This window comes from Rissa tridactyla, chromosome 2 (assembly GCF_028500815.1).
Source record: "Rissa tridactyla isolate bRisTri1 chromosome 2, bRisTri1.patW.cur.20221130, whole genome shotgun sequence".
In the NCBI taxonomy this organism is placed as follows: Eukaryota; Metazoa; Chordata; class Aves; order Charadriiformes; family Laridae; genus Rissa; species Rissa tridactyla.
Window position 1 is genome coordinate 17,980,626 of NC_071467.1, and position 19,436 is coordinate 18,000,061.

Genomic DNA, 19,436 nt, shown 5'->3' on the forward strand with positions numbered 1-19,436 from the left:
AACGTAGGTAATAAACTGAATAAGTAATGATGTGATACGTATGGTATTTCCATCTAGTAACATGGTATTTCCGTATAAGTTATTTGAAAGCTATTTCCATTTCTGAAAGTAATACAACTACATTCACAACCAGTTTTATTATCTCACAGAAAAAAATTGACATGAGAGCCTCAAAACCAATTTTTGAGTTACTAGGCATATATGTACCATGAAGATAGAAGATGCAAAACATCAGTCAACCTTACTGAATGAAAACTGTGAATCACTATTTGAGAATTGTTTTCTCCCAGAATTAGTTCTGTTGGTGTTAGAACTGATTTTGTGAATCTCCAATATTTACCAAGTTTATTCAACATAAGAGTGAATGTTATAAAATAGAGCATTATTGTGTCAGAGTCAAATACACTCTGATGAAGTTCTTTCAGATATGCCACGTGTGGAAGATGTGGAAGATGTAACAACACTGCATATGATAGGGATTAAACTCAATTTGCTTTATGAAAAGATTTCTAGTTAGAAGAGGAAATAATGAATCTTTTGCATGCTATTGTAAAGTGAGTGAAACAATACTAATCAAAATAATAAATAGTAGATTGCAAAAATATGTGCTGGCATTAGTATAATGATTTTTAAATAATTGAAATCTGAAGCAATTACTTGTTAACACCTTAGCTATTCAGCATCATTCCAAGGCTAACGTGTTAGGAAAAAACATAAGTAATTGCTCACCTAAAAGGTAATAAACTTCTCTTCTCAACAAGAAAGTATAAATTTCTAAGGAGTGATTTTAATGACATTTACAATTTTTTTAACAGCTGAGGATGCATGTGGAGGAACTATGAGAGGATCCAGTGGTATCATCTCAAGCCCCAACTTTCCTAATGAATATCATAATAATGCGGATTGCACATGGACAATTGTGGCAGAGCCTGGTGATACTATCTCGCTCATATTTACAGACTTCCAAATGGAAGAAAAATATGATTATTTGGAAGTAGAAGGTTCTGAACCACCTACAATATGGTAAGTAAACTATTGCAATTTTACTGTGGTAAAAAAAAAAGATGGTGAAATGTGGAAGGATAAAAAAAAAGATGGTGAAATGTGGAAGGATAACTTTTGTTATTTTTCTCTTTGTCAATACATAGTCTTGTTGAAACCAAGCAACCAAACAAAAAATAGTAATGGTTGTTACTATGGCATAAATGTTGATATTCCAATCACAGCTGTAAAATAATTTCCAAAGGATCTAACACTGAGATGAAAAGCACTATAGACTCATTCACCTTATTGTCTGTAGATCTAACCATTTTAACCATTATTGTATTAAAATGTATATATTTAGAAACAGAATGGAATGGACTGATAAGGATTGGTGGAGGTTTCAGGGAGTTTCATAATGTCAGAAAGGAAATGGCACGGACTCCTTTCAGCACAGAGCAGGGGGAAGGAGCATTGGTCACACCTGTTGGTCACAGATTCTCTCTGGAGGAGTTTCTGTACCATATATGAGGTCTCACTAAATAATGGGCTGGGGATATGGCTGGTGTTACACTGATCTAGGAATTTCCATCCTGATCCATGAGATACAACACCCTAAGACGAGTAGCTACAGCACTTTCAGGTTTTGATTTTATTCCATATACACTACCTTTAGGGAGGATTTCTGTTTGATTGTTGATTAGCAGTAGTAACAATATTTTTGCTAGAATTCTTTCTGCAATTCTTGCTCTCAGTGTAGAACAAGAGAAGAAATAGCAAGATCAGGTTCAGTTAAGTACAAAATATAAATTATTCATTCTGTGGTTTTCTGGCCTGGTGCTTTTATGATAACATAGCATCACACTACTCAAAAAACTCGTGAATATGACAAATACTTGTGTTTGTTATATTGGTTTAGATATACTGTTGTTTCACAAAACAGAGGATGTATACAAAACCATAAATAATAGTGATGGTCTCCACTAAAATCTTAAGCTCTTAACTGATTCATAAAGCATTATGAGGGTTCTGTACAACAGAGAGAGGCATTTGAAGAACAGGTGATACAACAGGTGGTTGGCTAGCCGCATTAAAGTCAGTAGAGTCTTGTTTTCTTATTATTAATGTGAAAAGAACAAACATAGCATAGACAAAACAAACTATTTTTAATTTTATAATAAGAAAATATCCTAAAAAAGATAATTGTATTGTTTCAAAAGTATCAGTCTCAGTTTCTACAAGTGGTGCTCAGAAGTAATATTCCTTACTACTTCAGGGTATAGTAGAAGCATATACACTGAGTCTCAGCTTTAGCAAATAGTATTTCATAATTTGAGTTAATTCATACTGCCACCTACATAGTTAATTACCTGTATTAGAATATTACTTAATTGCCATTGAGTTTTTCAAGCTGTTAAACTGAAATCTTTTGAACTAGCTGTCACCTAAAATAATTTTTTTAAACAATAATTTATAATAATTATTAGTGAGGTAACACCAATGACACACAGACAATACGAATCACTTGAATAGCTAAATGTGCATTCAATTATTCTTGAATGTGTTTTATGTATTCAATCATGAGCTTCAAACAATGATTTAATTTTTTTATGCAAAAGGCTATGGCTAAATTTAAATGATAGAATAAGATTACTTTATATATGAAAATTCTCATATTATCTGTTTACAGAACATGAAAAATTACAATGCTAATATAATAATTGCATGTGTAGAGAAATAGATTGAGAGCATATTCTTTTTTTAGCTTGTCATTTATATTACCTGAATTAGACTGATGTATTTAATTATGCAAAAGTATCCCCCCCATATGTTAGGAAAAATAGATTTGGAAAGCTTAATTAACAACAATTTGTTAATTAGATTTACAGTGGTAACACGCTATATCCCCTTAGACTGTAGCTTGATGTTTAGTTCAAGATATCTTAGTTCATAAAGTCTACATAGAAGTATACTTCTAAAACTAAAACCAGGCTTTTGTTCTTTCATTCTGGAAAACAAATAGTACATAATTTGTAAAACTACTAAAAACATATTGGTTGATCTGGATAGTAAATAGTATCATAAAATATTTTCTTAGACATTTTGTTGCTTTACATGACTATTACACCTATTAATTAAAAAAAAACCCTCAAACTTTCTTCTTCTGCACTTCTGATGTGTAACAAAATATCCCTACTTATTGGTTCTAAGTAAAACAAGGAGCTAGAATATACATCAAGTAGGTAGTCTGGGGTTATCCTCAAGACAAGACTTGGAATTCCTCATGAAGTGATAACTTTCCATAGTCTTCCAGTCAGTTATTTTAATATTTCATTTATAACAAGTCTTTCCTTTAAGAAAATCTTGATAGGCCAATTTCATTTAAGTAGTGGGAAAAAAAATGCATAGATGTTCTTCAGGATTTTTCTTGTGTGATATCAAGGGCTGATTCTGACATTCGATAAAGTGAATTGAATGAAGGTGGTTTTTTTTTCATTTTGGAAGTGAAACTAAGAGAAAATTAGTTTGAGGAAACAATTTTCCCTATTTTTTCTCAACAAAACAAAAATCTGAAAATAAATGAGATCTAGTGAAATGTTCCTTTTTTGCCTAAGTGAAAAGTTAGGGTTTGAGACATTCATTGGTGAAACAAATAGCAATGTCATTATGGGATAATTTATCCAGCATGTGGAATTCAGAGTTAAATATTCTGAGAGCATCTGAACATGTAAGAGTTTTCTAATGCTTGCCTCTAGGATACTTTGGTTGGAATGTCTCAGTGCCTTATTTGTCTGTTGGTCGCTTTTAAGGGAATATTTAATAATCACTGGAATGGTTCTCTAGGCTGCTTTGACATGGGTATCCTGGATTCCAGCGTATACTCTAGTCTGAATTGTTAAGAAAATTGCTAAGACTCGAGTTAAATTGTATAGACGAAGTGGTAGAACCTCCTTCCCAGAATACTCTATAGGGGATAACCCAGGCTGCAGGGATACATAACCCAGGGATAACCTTGGCTGCAGTGACCATGAAGCGATAGAATTTAAGATCCTCAGGGCAACTAGGAGGATATGTTCCAAGCTTATGACCCTGGACTTCAGGCATGCAGACTTTGATCGCTTCAGGGATCTGCTGGCCAAAGTGCCATGGACAAAGCTCTAGAGGGAAGGGGGGCCCAGGGCAGCTGGTCAGTATTCAAGGATCACCTTCTCTGTGTCCAGGAGCAAACTATACTGACAAAGAGGAAGGCAGGAAAGAATGCTAGGAGACCTACCTGGATGAACAGGGAGCGCCTGGACACACTGTCACACAAAAAGAAACTTTACAAGGAGTGGAAGAAAGGACAGCTAGAATGGGGGGCATATAAGGAAGCTGTCCGAACAGCAAGAGACCTGGTGAGAAAAGCTAAAGCTCAGTTAGAATTAAATCTAGCCAAGGAGATCAAGGGAAACAGCAAAAATTTCTATAGGTACATTAATGGTAAGAAGAAGACTAGGGAGGGTGTGGGACCCCTCAGAAAGGAAACAGGGGAGCTGGTGACAAGTGATACGGAAAAGGCCGAGGTTCTCAACGACAATGGCAGGGGTCGGACAGAACAGCCCATTGTAAGTGAAGATGAGGTTCATGACCATCTGATGAACCTGAAAGTGAACAAGTCCATGGGACCCGATGGCATACACCCACGGGTACTGAAGGAACTGGTGGGTGAGGTTGCTAAACCGCTCTCTATTATATTGCAAAAGTCATGGCAGTCTGGTGAAGTCCCCACTGACTGGAAAAGAGTGGCTGTCAATGGGTCCATGTCCATGTCCAAGTGGAGGCCATTGACAAGCGGAGTCCCTCAAGGATCAGTATTGGGACCGGTCTAGTTTAACATCTTCGTCAGTGACATGGACAGTAGCATAGAGGGCACCCTCAGCAAGTTTGCCGACAAAACCAAGCTGTGTGGGGCGGCTGACACACTGTAGGGAAGGGATGCCATCCAGAGGGACCTTGACAGGCTGGAGACGTGGGCCCATGCCAACCTCATGAAGTTCAACAAGGCCAAGTGCAGGGTCCTCCATCTGGGTCGGGGCAATCCCAAGCACCGATATAGGCTGGGCAGCGACTGGCTTGAGAGCAGCCCTGAAGAAAAGGACTTGGGGGTGCTGGTAGATGAGAGGCTCAACATGAGCCATCAGTGTGCACTAGCGGCCCAGAAAGCCAATCATATCCTGGGCTGCATCAGGAGAAGCATGACCAGCAGGTCGAGGGAGGTGATTCTCCCCCTCTACTCCACTCTCGTGAGACCCCACCTGGAGTACGGCTTCCAGTTCTGGAGCCCCTACTGCAAGAGAGATATGGACGTGCTGGAACATGTCCAGAGAAGGGCCACGAGGATGATCAGAGGGCTGGAGCACCTCTCCTGTGAGGACAGGCTGAGAGAGTTGGGGTTGTTCAGTCTGGAGAAAAGAAGGCTCTGAGGAGACCTTATAGTGGCCTATCAGTATCTTAAGGGGGCCTACAAGAAAGCTGGGGAGGGACTGTTTTAGGATGTCGGGTAATGGTAGGACTAGAGGGAATGGATTAAAACTAGAGATGGGACATTTCAGACTGGACGTTAGGAAGAAGTTCTTCACCTTGAGGGTGGTGAGACACTGGAACAGGTTGCCCATAGAGGTGGTGGCCCCGTCCCTGGAAGTTTTTAAGGCCAGGCTGGACGGGGCTCTGAGCAACCTGATCTAGTGGGAGATGTCCCTGTCCACGGCAGAGGGGTTGGAACTAGATGATCTTTAAGGTCCCTTCCAACCCAAACCATTATATGATTCTATGACTCTATGAAAGATGTGCTGAGAATAGTCAGATAAGAGCAGGTGAGGATGAAAAGTATATATTTCTCACTGTCCTAGGCAGAGACATTGTTCTGTATCTTCTGTGCCTGATTACCAGCTTAATCTAGATGTTGTTGAAAAAGAAGTTGACAATTTTACAATTTTTCCTCCTACACATTTTGTTATTACAAAAAAAAAATAAATCTGCGAAGTTATTAGACTACTTGAACTTGAAATGATTAGTTTTGCATTAACCAATATGTTTTTGGTGGATAAACTGGAAAGTGATAGAAAATAATGGTTGTCGTAAAGTATGTGCTTAAAACTCTGATTCAAGGAACTACTGTTGTAGTCTGAATAAGGATCGCAATTTGTTTTCAAAGAACACATCATGCAATTTTTTCATTATTTCTTAACATGAAGATGTGCATTATTGTGAAGGTGTTTGAGAGTGTATCAGTCTCTCAAATGTTGTAGGGAAAATGTACTTCACTTCTACCATGAAAAAAACCCACCAAAACAGCAAAGTTTTCAGCTCTGTTCTCCTAAGAGTGTACTTCTAAGAAAATCTTTGTGTAGTGTTTAACATTTCGCCTATCACTGGCATGTTCATACTAAATAGTAGGACACCTAAGTACTCTATTATCAAAGATAAATTTGAAATATGATATACTTACTCCTTTTAAAACAAAATAACTTACCTCACTTCTCTCTTACTGATAGTATATTCGTGGGTATTTCAAAATGTTTCCCATTTAATTTTTGTAAAATGTAAAGGAGGCTTAGAATTTCCCATAGTTAAGTGAAGTATTATATTGACCATCACTCTGTTTCCGATTTTAGCCAAATTACAATTTTTTCCTGTATAAATCTAGATACAATGTAAAATGATATGTACTGAATGAAATTTGTGTTGGTGAAACCATAAGCAATTTATTTCTGTTCTGAAATATATTTAAATATTTCATTGTTTGATATTGCTTATTTTGTGTATCATATCAATTGCATTAAAATAGAGAGCTGTTAGAGTACAATGGCTAAGAAAATTAATTTCTCCCTTGCAACAACAATTTTGCACTTCCTTTTTTCCTAGCAGAAACACTCCCTTGCATTCACTTTAAATATTCTGTGGAGAATAAAATTACATTTTGTGAAAAGAACCCCTTTCCCTTAACTTAGATGCAACAAAACTTTTGATCCATATATCAGACTTCGTCAAGATATCCTGTTAGCTTAAGACTCCCTTGCAGATTTTATGAATGAGAAAGAAGAGAAAAATGTGGGTCTTTGTTTTGGTTGCCAAATCAGAATTTATTCCAAGTAACTAGTTATTTGTTTCTTATCAGTTTGGATCTATCCTTGACATGGGAACATTCCTGATGAATTTTTCAGTGGAGATGATGTGTTTACATTCAATATTTTTATATTGTGAACTTAATTTGCTTACTCTTCTGTATAGCACAGCTGAGGACAATTTAATGAGCACACTTTATTCATTACAAATATGTGGCAATCATAATTTCCCTGTAAGAGTTTTGTGAAGCCATTTCTCATTTTAAAAGTATATATTTATGAAGGCTGGAAGCTCAAATAAAAATATAAGAAAATATGTAGTCATAAGAAAATAATATCCGTGTACTGATTGACCAGTAGCTTTAAACACAGCCTTCTTGATTATAACAGTAGATTCTCTTTACATTTGGTAAGAAGATAATTACATTTTAATTTCAAGTGTTGTAATATTGCATTTGCTGGCTTTTTTTCTGAATCCAAGCCTGCAAACTCTGTTAGTGAAGGTTTAAAATATTAGTAGTATGTTTAGAAAGCAGTTAGGCAAATAATACACAGTGTTTTGTAGAGAAACAATACACTTAAATAAATATTTATGGAGAATAAATTTTATGATAAATAAACTAAACGTAATTTACCTCTAAGTTAAATAAATTTCACAGAGAAAAAAATAGTTTTATGAAGTTTTGGTGATGATGTAGCGTGGTATTGCAGTAGCATCTGAACATCATTAAGAATAGCCATTTTGGATCAGTAACTGTTTATGTTGCGAGTTCACTGTCTGACAGTGGCAATAGCAGTTGCTTAGGAAAAGAATAAAAGACACTAGGATGATATGGTGTGCTCTTCCCCCTTGTGTGGTCTCCCAGCTTCTGTAGTTAGTGATTTAGAAACTTCTTGAACCAACATTTGCCTTAAAATCATGTGTAAAGTACCTGTAAATAGGTCTTTCATTCGTTAATTAGCCATTCTTCAAGGCTCTCTGGAAAGTACTAGGTGAGTAGGGTTTTAAATCCAAGCAGGATGTATCAATGAGTTCCCTGTTATCCACTCAATCATGTATTCCTTAAAATAACCTTAATTGATGTGTCAATCATAACTTTCCTCTATAGAAGTTGTATCATACTTTCCTTGCATTCTTCCCTATATATTCTCTTCCCTTTTACCATTTTAATCACTTATTTAAAACAATGAAACATATCAGCCTGTGGCTTTCTCTTCACTTTGAAATAACTTAGCTCCTCACTTTCTTCCCAAGTCCTGAATACCTGATCATTAATGTTGTGTGAGGATCTGTTTTGCTCAAGATTCCTCTCCCTGAGACTGAATGAGATTCAGTTGTGGGATCAAGTTGTCCTAGGTTCCACCTCAATTGACAGCATGAACAAGAATATGTTGGGCTCATCTTCGTTATTCATAAGGTAGTCATTGATCACTATTCCAGAATGGCACTATGGATTTTGATAGCATCACACATTTTCACAAGCTTGTAGCCTTCATACCATGTTGTAAAAATATCACCCTGAAGGTTTATAATACACGTGACAACAGCACGTTACCTCAGACATTTTAAGCAGTAAGAACAGAAAAAAAAATTATATCTTAGAACAATGGAGAAGGGCCCAGAGGAAACTTTGTCCAAGTGCTACCCAACCTGAATGTTGCCCATTCACTCTAGATGAGCCTGATGCCCTGGAATCATTCCTTGGGACAATCGGTTTTAGCACGATAGGCCTCCTGTAATATCTAGAATACAAAGTCTCTCATCCTCATATTCCTCAATTATACTTTTTCTAAAATACACGTGGCATCTTATGTGCCATTTGCCATGGCTTTACTGTGATTTGCAATTTAACAATGGTGAAAATTAGTATTCCTGACTCTTAATCCCATTTTACTAGTGCTATGAAAGAACAAAACAGTAAGTATTCAGTGCTTTGAAGAACGTGTAAGCAATATTAGTGAAGAATACACCAACTAGTGCTAATTAAAATCAAAGTGAGGATGAGCAGACAGGTGATAGTTATTATGGAAAAGGGTTTTATTTTGGGGTTTGATTTTTTTGGGTTTTTTTTTGAGAGGGGGAGATAAAGTTAATTCACGTTAGACATCTACATGGTAATTTTTAATGGCCAGTTCAGCTACAATACAAATTACCCTTCAGGAGTCATTTAAAAATTAAGTATACTGTTTTTGATGGTTAACCTACAACAGATGCATGCATTAACACAACAGGTTCTCAATCATATCATTATAACAAAGCAGTTATTTGATTTATGCAGCCATCCAGCGTCTGAATAGGTTAGAGTTATTTTCAGTCAATGTACTAGATCAAATGATGCTCATATGTAATGCTACAGAGGAAGACCTCTGCCTGATATAAATGTGGCAGCACAGAGACAGACAGTAGTACAGTAGACAGACAGTAGTACAAATACCAATGAAAACAGTAATGTGTTGGAGAAAAAAAACAAAACAGACAAGATGCAAAGCGGAGGTGCTCATAAGCAGTGATTAAAATGGGGGGAAAAATCCCATCTCAGGCCTGGCTATTGTTTTCTTGAAAAAGCACTTCAAATTAGAAAAATTAGAAAGTGATAAGTGTAATCGTTTTTTTTTTATTATTATTATTGTTAATGAAGACTGTTGATAATGCCTTAGATATTGTTACTGTTTTCTCACTAGTTACTATACAAAGTTTTGAAATCTGTTCTTAATGCTCAGAGGAGGGACTCAGGAAAGTAATGTTTGAGTAACATGATCCTAATAAGGATGTTAAATGCCCCCAGATGATAGATGGTTTATAATCTGATACAGTTGAGTTCAAATTTTGAAAATAGTGGCAAAATTTGTTATTTTGTACTATTTGTTCTTGCGTGTTTCTGAAGAAATAGAAGGCTCTTCCATGGTACCCTGTTCTAGTGATTTTTTTCTGTGTCCATTTCTCAGGTTGTACTTCAAAGTGTAGTGCATAAACATGTCTCAGACTTTTCAGGCAGAATAGACACGCATAGCCATGAGTTACATGAGTAAAATCTTCATTCTGTCACTCAACAGTAACGACCTTGAAGTCTATGCTTTTTTTTAAAGACATATTTAGTTACCTTGTGACCCTTACAATAATACTAAGGACTCAGTCCTCAGTGGAGGGAGAATGTGACTTCAAGAAACTCTCATATCTATGGAAATACACACCAACCCAAGGTACAAATCAAGAGTTGAGTCCTGTAATTCAATATGTTATGTATGTGTCTACATAACTAGGTTGTAAGGGAACACAAGACAGAATGATGGAATCTTATAATCATGATAATTCAGTGTGGAAGGGAACTCAGGAGCTGTCTAGTCCAGCCTACTCTTGAAAACCTCCAGAGATGGAGACTGCACAACCTGTGTGGGCAACCTTCTCAAATGCCTGACTGTCCTGGTGGGGAAAAAAGCTTTACCTTTTTTTCCTTATTGGAAATCATTGTTTACAGTCATAATCAACAAACAAAAATTTATTATCTACAACCATCTCTTTGAGGTCCAAAAGTCTCTTGTGGTCTCTTTCATCTTCATGGATAGGCAGTGGTATGGCCTTTCCTCTAGATAGTTTGGCTGATCTGTACAGTCCTAGCTCATGAATTGAAGACCCATGGGATCATGTTGGAGTCCTTCCTTCCCCTGGTTCATGTTGTCCCACTCATCTTATAGGGGTGTGTAAATGACCAGAGTCATGAATCATCCTGTCTTCCTCTGGACTACAGTAACCTAAAGCTTACCTGGTACATATGTTTTATTAGCATATAATAGAGTGAAGCCTTGGTGAGACAACTATTTGTTAAATTACAGTCTGTACTTGAGTCAGGCATGGAGTCAAACATAGTCACAGAATCACCTTGGTTCATTATGGTACAAACTTTACATGGCCACAAAGTGATACTGCTTTTGAAAAAAATGTTTCCACTCTTATTTCGAGCTTATTCCCTACCTTAGAAATCATAGAAATCATAGAATCATAGGGTTGAAAGGGACCTCTGGAGATCATCTAGTCCAACCGCCCTGCCAGAGCAAGGTCGTCTTAGAGCAGGTTGCACAAGAACGTGTCCAGGCGGGTTTTGAATGTCTCCAGAGACGGAGACTCCACCAACTCCCTGGGCAGCCTGTTCCAGTGCTCTGCCACCCTCAGGACAAGAAAGTTCCTCCTCATGTTTAGGTGGAACTTCCTATGCTCAAGTTTGTGCCCATTGCCTCTTGTCCTGAGCCAACCTTGTGTTGACTCAGACAGTCATAAAGGAACTGCACCAGGAAGTGATACAGGTAAAAACCTTTTTCTTTCTGTGTCGATCAGTAGGTAACACAAGAGTTGAAGAGAACAGTGAGGCACATAGGGAGCAATGTATCAAGATGGCTTGATAACTTAATTGGTTCTTGAAGGAGTAGGACCACTTTATTGTCAAAATAAAGCCTGAAAGTTTTCCTCTCAGGTACTGTAGGTTGAATGACAGGATCCATGCAAGGATTTACGTTTTGTTTTTTTTTTTTACCTTATATGTAGAGGCTTCACAGAGTTAGTGATTTCCTTTATATTTTTCTACTGTATCCTTTTATTGTATTTCTCTGATGGTATAAAATATTTTATTCTGATTAAGGTACACAATGTTAGGAAGGAAGTACTTTGTTATTGTTGCAAAAAATAGTGTATCTTAGTGTTTAAATGCAGTTCTCTTGAAGAAACAGTTCTGAAGCTGATCCTAATTTCTTATCTGTCCTATGTTCATGAGTACTGCAAAAGTGAACATTTGTAAGCGTAATCTGAAAGTACATGTTTTCATTATTCTGATGGAACTTTTAAATATATATGAAGTTATTCTTATCTGGAGTCAAAGAGATATCCAGCAGCAGTTTTCAAATGAATCATACGTTGGATGGGCTTTTTACATGCATTCTTCTCAACAGAGGTAGGATTATACTATATTATTTCCCAAATTTTTACCAACTTTCAGAAATAAATTGGAAAATAATTCTCATGAATCCTTATATGGGAGAAAAGTACTCAGGTTTTTCTATAATCCCTCTTGGGCAATGATTTACTGAATACCATGTTTGTGCTTTCATGGCCCCCTCTATCCGTCTTTGGACAAAGCAGCCCAGAGTGCTTCCTGTATTGCTTATTTGTAACTCTGTTTTCTAGAACCCAGATAAATAACAGCCTAGGATCAGGCCATTTTATTAAAGAATACTTAAAAAGCATGATCAGTAATAAAAAAAAAAAATGCAAAAAAGTCTGGAGTCTCTCAGTAGTTTCTAGAAAAAATACAGATAGGAAGATGGCTTGATAAATTAACAGGGAACACTTTCACTGTGCATACTGCAGCAGAATACTGCACTTGTTTTGATGTGGTCATTTACTATTGTCTCAGGATGGCAACTGCTGGAATAGTGAGGGAGACTGATTGCTCTTGTCTTCACTGAAACATCAGTGACTAAAGCAGCAAATCTTGCAAGTAAGGCTGAAACAGCCTTAATTTATGCTGCATGAGTTGTACAGTAGGGAAAAAGGTATTGCACATAAAGCAGAGGATAACATAAATCTCAAAACAAGGCATGGAAAAAAAACCACAACAAACCTACAACCAACCCACAAACCAAAAAACATCCCAAAACCAGAACATGTAATTGTTTCATTTGTCATTCCAGAGTAATTGAAACTTCACACTTCTTTGTCACGTGTTCTGAGTATCTGCCATGATCTCTGTTTACTTTATTCAGCAAAGTAAGTGACGGGCTGTGGGCGAACAGTAATTCCTGCAGAGATAATCCCAAATCACTCTTGTTTCTAAATTCTGGATTAAAATCATTAGTATATTTTACACATTGGGTAAAGTATATATGTTCATAAGTCCATCTTTTATGTCTCAAGCCATAACAGCTAAAAGTATAATATTTTGAATACATGAATGAAACCCTTTGACTTCATGAATAAATCCCGACAACAAGATAAAACATTGCTTATATGGGGACTACAGACTATTCAGAACTTCAGATGCTGCTTGTCCATCTGTTTTGACAGTGAAAATCACTTTAGGTGATTTAGGGTGCAAATTCACTTGTAAAATGAGCTAGTAACTAAAACAAACCATTAAGTGTCCTATGAAATTGCTAAAGCAATTTCTTTATATTAAGGATCGACACAATGTCAAACCAGTGTGAGAGTAATTTTTAATAATTACATGCCATCCAATATGCAGGTGACTGGTCAGAACCCACAGCATTTACAGTCATAACATAACAGTCAGTGAAAAAGAAAATAAGCCATTCTTGTATGCTTACCGTATGTTTATTTCTTCTGCATACAGTAGATCATGCAAGTGAAAAAACACACCAAAATGCAGCAATCTAGAGCTTCAAAAATGAGCCTTGAACAAATGATGACCCACCCCACCCTGAAGTTAAAAAAGCCTACTCAAATAATTGTGTCAAATTCAATAAATATTTTTAACCCATAAACTTTTAAACTATTTTTAAGGTTAACAGTTTTACATGTTTCCAAATGAAATACAATGAATTTTCATTATTTTGAAACCCTGAGTGTAAATTCATCTAAGTATATTTTAAAAATTTAAACATTTGAAGTTAAATGCAGTTTCCCTGTGACCTAATTCCTGAACCACGTTAATATTCTGATATCGTATGTCAACATAGGTATAATAACATGAGAAATGGTACAGAAAAGAGAAAAAGGATGGAAACAGTATCTACGGGGAGAGCAATAAAATAGACTAAAGCTTTTAAATCTTGAAAAGAAATAAGTTAGAAAGTATATGAAGGATTCATAAAATTATGAATATTTGTTGTGGTTTAACCCCAGCCAGCAACTAGGACCATGGGCTCACTCACTCCCCTAGCTGGGATGTGGAAGAGAATCAGAAGAGTGAAAGTGGGAAAATTTGTGGGTTGAGACAAAAACAGTTTAATAAATAAAGGAAAAGCTGCACACAAGCAAAGCAAAACAAGGAATTCATTCACTACTTCCCATCAGCAGGCAGGTGTTGAGCCATCTCCAGGAAAGCAGGGCTCCATGAGGCGCAATGGTTACTTGGGAAGACACACCATAATCTGAACATACTCCCCACTTCCTTCTTCTTTCCTCAGCTTTGTATACTGAGCATGACATTGCATGGTATGGAATATCCCTGGTCAGTTGGGGTCAGCTATCCCAGTTGTGTCCCCCTGCAGATTCCTGTGCACCCCCAGCCTACTTGCCGTTGGGGCTGTATGAGGGGCAGAAAAGGCCTTGACTGCTTAGCCACAACCAAAACACCAGTGCGCTAGCAACACTGTTTCCCATCCCAAAATGCAAAACATAGCCCTATATCAGCTGCTAGTGAGAAAGTTAACTTTATCACAACTGAAACCATGACAATATTGTATATCAGGTAAATAAAGAACATTCATTATTTATTTCTTACACTAAAATAAGTAGGGATGCTCAATGATTTGTCAGGCAGAAGATTTAAAACAAAAAGGTAGAACTTTTCTGCAACATACATAATTAAGTCGTGGAAGTCATTGGCATGTGATGTTATATATAGAAAAATGATTGAAAAATGGATCAGAAATTCATAAAAGGAAAATTTATCAAAGGTTATTAAACATAAAGGCCTGCTTGCAGGGGTCCATTCAAGAAGCCTGCATTCCATAAAATTGCTGGAAATTGTTATAATGTATAAAGGGATGAATCTCATTCTGTATAATCAGTTTCTGACACTCCTGGTGAATTATCTGTTACTGCTCATTGTCAGAAATAAAATATTAGTCTCAGTGTATTTCTGTTCTAACACATCAGTACATACATTCTTAGATACTATTAAGGATATGATGGGTATTTTACAGGGTATTATAATTTTGCATGATTTATATAAACAAAAGAAATGATCATGACTGAGATGTATCAGGAGTAGTAGTTTTGCATCTGTAAAAAATTTTGCTGGATGAAGTTTAGAACTTTTTGGTTTATATTATAAAAATATTCTGCCTTCATATAAGGCTTGTGATAAGAAAACCTAAAACTGCCAAGTCATTATTTAAGGCTTCAGCAAACACGGAAGCTAATACTTCATATGGCATTATCTAATGTTTAATCATAATCAATGTTAAGATGTGAACAGTATTTTAAACATCATTTTTGTCTGGTTTCATTTTCCAGTCAGTTAGGAATTTTTATTGGACTTTTCTTCCCTCTACTAAAAGGCTTATTAATTAAGATATTTATATACCTTGAGTGAGCTCCTGGTCTTCTTTCTTGGTGAGGAGACTTTTTGGATCTTTTTGTGTAAGATGCAGTAAGTTGCTGGAGCCTTCACACCTCTCGATCAGCCTTTTCTGTACCCAAACCTGCAGCATTGGATTGGTATATTTGAATCAGCAGAAAAACTACCTACCACGCAGTACATATTCTGTCATCCTTGAAGCATATAAGACAGGTTCTGACATCTTTCACGTGGATATATTGCACTGCCACACAACTTGTTTTCCCCATTATTTTTTATGTGAGAGGAAAAACCTTTCCCATCATCTCTGCTGAGCAAGAACATATTGGTCTGCATGTCCTAAGTGAAGTTACGGGTAAGGTGAAGGACTGTCGCAATGAGGCTTAATTTCTGTGTATCAGATGACACCATGTCTTTAAAAAAAGAAAAAAAACCACAACCAACCTTGAACTGAAGCTTCTGTCTTTTTACCAAAACTTCCCAAAAATTCTGTATGACTTACACCATTTGAGATTCAATCCCCAAATGCAGGCATCTTTGCTTGTTTGTATTATGATTTTTTGGGGTATGTGTGTTTTGATTGTTTTGTTGGGTTTTTTTAATAATAAAGAGGAATTTCCTTAAAAAAGATGAAATTAAGGAAGTGCTACAGTGTTAAGTTCAATTAAAAGCAGAGTTCAGCTCCTGTGGGAGAGAAATGAGAGATGATTATGACAGCGGCAAAGGCTCGCAGTCCTTAGAGTCTCATTTTCTCATTCAATTTTGAATTAAAAATGCATCTGCTATCAAGACCTTCCACAATCCTGTTAATGGATTTAAACTAGCTAGCTGAAAGTTATGTTTCTACTGAAAGTTTTGCTAAACATTAAGATATAGCTTTTCTAAATGCTCTGGAAATTATTTTTATTACTGTAGTCTATGCATTAGGCATTTATAGTCATACATTGGAATGCTGCCATGCCATTTGCTTTTGGTGACTTTGTACACAGAGTCCCCAAAACTGTGAAGTAGAGGAGCACGCTGTACTAATCTATTCTAGAAAGATTCAATACAGAGAAATAAAGCTTAAATCCCCAAACTTGTGATTTCAATGGTCTGTTGCTCTTTTAAAAACTAATGCAACTCAAATTGCCTAATCTATTTAGCATGACTCTTACCTTTTGGAAAACTTGTTACTGATGCAGGGAAAAGGTAAAAATGAACCTGGTGTTGCAATTGCCTAGTTCAGTTTACACAGTGGGGATCATAGTATTTTGCAACAGATCCTGTGTTTCTGGTCTCTAGTTTTCCTTTAGCTTCATCCTCAAATATACTACATAGATTTAGATTTTAGTGACTCATAATTCATGACAGGAGTGTCTGTCATGGTGTTCAGACTGAAAACCAGTTGATGAGAACCAACTGGGTCGTTCAAGAGAATATATATATATGTATTTTCTGTTAAAAAAGATCTAATAACAAACACTCGCAACTGAAGTCTGCGACTAACCCTAAGAAAATTAGAGTCAGGAGTAGAATGCCATTGGTAACTGCCAATGGTGAGAATATTATGTCAGCCAGCTAAAAATTTGGTATTTTTTATGGTATTGAATCAAATAGACAAAAGAAAGAGGTAGAGGTACTGTATCAAATATCTAGTGTATATATATTTATTTACATTAAGTCAATCTGTACTGGTTAGTCTCTGTAAGTCATTTCATGTTGCATCTTAGATGGCTTAGTTCCGGGTCTTGTAATGTTACATATTCTTCCTATAGTTTGGATAGTGGAATAAGAATTATGCGTAAATATTGTTAATGACACTGAACTGTGGGAGGGTTGCAAGGCTCTTTAGAGCATAGAAGTATACTTTAAAATGATGCCGATAAATTAAAATGAAATGCATATATCATCAACGTGAAATTTACTTCAGGCAAATACAAAATGCCGCGGGGTAAATTAAGAAGATTAAGGCATAAATATAAAATAAGGAGTAAATACCCAGACAGAGCAATAATACCCAGTAAGTACGTCAGGAAAACAAAAAAGGAAATAGTGATAACAAACCTTAGTGAACAGTGTGTCCTTGTGTGCACTATTCACATAATTGTGTGTGTGTATGTGCATGCTTCTGTGTGTGCAAAAGTAGATTGTTATAGAATTTGCCCTGCATGTATGCAGGCACACAACCTTCATAAATTGCACATAGGGTTAAAATAAGGATGCTGAAAAGTGTTGAATTCTTAAGTAGCTGAAAAACATTGTAAATTGAAGTTCATTTGCAAATGAAAATTATATTTGATATTTATACAGCCTTTAAAACTGCATTAGCAGTTACACAAATCCTTTCGTGTTTCCTGATCAGGTATTTCCCAGTATATCTTGCTAAAAAAAAGAAAAAAAAACCTGAAACAATCTTATATCATTAGCTGATGTTACTGCTCAGCAAGCCTAACATTAGTTCTTTGTGTCATGCTAGGATGGGCGTAAAAGGTTAGTCCTAAAGTACACTGACACAGCTGTGGAGCCTAAGCGTTCTTTCACCTGCCCATGCTTATGTGTAGTCTGCTCTGGTTATCTTCCTAGTCATTACATTCTTTTAAGTGCAATATTTTAAAGGTCAGTCTTAATTTATAAGAAGTGAATTAGCGATCTGAATATTTGCAAACTTTCCAACTCAGATCTCTCAGAATAGCAAAGTTTCTCAGAGTGTTCAGATAACATTATCATCGTTACCATTAATATCAGTAAAAGGCATCATATAAGAAGTTAATGGATGCTAAAGTCTGATACAAGATATCTTAAAGCTAATGTAATTGGCTTTTTACTGCATAATTTGCATTATATCACTTTCCAGCCAAATGTCATGCATAAAGGTAAAATTCTTTTAGTGAAATGTAACTGAAATTTTGTCAGTAATGATTGATTTATTTGATAAAGTAAATAAAAATTATTGTCCTAAGGAATATTTGCTTACAATCTGCTCAAGTCTGGAAAATCTACACAAATGCCTTTTGTGTAGATTTTCTCAGGGTATAAGATATTTCATTCTAACAATACAGAATACTGGTATATCTTCTAAACGTTGTTTTGCTCTCCAGCAAAGATTTTATACGTATTAGTCAATATATTAAACACATCAATTTTATTATAAATAAATATTTTAATAAACATTTTCTTTGTGTCCTGTATAGATGCCAGAATTCTTTAGTGGGCCTACTTTGCTCACAGTTTTTGGGGGAGAGGGGGAGGCAAAAAGGTGAGCACTAAGAGCAAATGATATTTGTTTATATCACAATGAAAAAGTTACATTTACATTTTAAGACACAAAGATTCATTTTAAATATTTACATTTTTAACAGCTGTAAATTGAAGACTTTTGAATCCAGGGTGTTTTATAAATAACACAGACTGATGTAGTAAAATCAATTTGAAATATTCCCAATTAGTAATCAACTTTTATTATTTTAAATAGTATTGTTTATCCACAATTAAAAATATACTGTGAGAGTTTATAGTACTCAGGAGAATCTTATACGGTCTTCTTAGTTCATAATTTCTTGTTGTATTGTTTTTTAAGATGTTTATTGCTCTTTAAATCTTCACTATGGCCTCTGGTAACAGGGAGTGTGATATCTTCTGTTGGACAAATTAAAGTACAAATGTTCAACTCGGAGGCAAGGTTCCAAAGCATGGGGAGGTTAAAATGCTGTGACATGGATCACTATTTCACAGTCTGATTTACTGGAAACAGCAGCTGGCTAGCAGTCAGACCAATGCAATGGTGTCCCTGAAGCATATGCTTATGTCATAAACAAATCATTCTGCTCCTTTCTAAATAAGAGGGATATATTTATTGAATTAATACATTGTATTACATCATTAGTTATTTTCACTTTTGTATCTGGTATTCCTTTGTTTCATGTCTTATATTATTTTATTCCTAATGTAGATTTACATCACACCCCCCACGCCCCCCACATCCCCCCCCCAAAAAAAAAGTTAAAACGAAGAAGAATTCTTACAGGAAGAGTATAGACTTGCCGTCGAATCTTGCAGGGGCAGTGTTAGGAGGGCCAGGGCCCACCTGGAGTTGAATCTGGCCAGAGACAGTAAGGGC

General features: G+C 36.0%; 1 protein-coding gene across 3 annotated transcripts in view; it reads left to right on the forward strand.

Moving 5' to 3' along the window:
- CSMD3 (CUB and Sushi multiple domains 3) overlaps positions 1–19,436 on the forward strand; it is a 688,054-nt gene that overhangs the window by 193,739 nt on the left and 474,879 nt on the right. For all 3 annotated transcript variants that reach the window (XM_054193012.1, XM_054193014.1, XM_054193015.1), the window contains exon 5: positions 816–1,023. In XM_054193012.1, the coding sequence (XP_054048987.1) occupies positions 816–1,023 (208 nt within the window). The remainder of the gene's footprint in view (positions 1–815; positions 1,024–19,436) is intronic.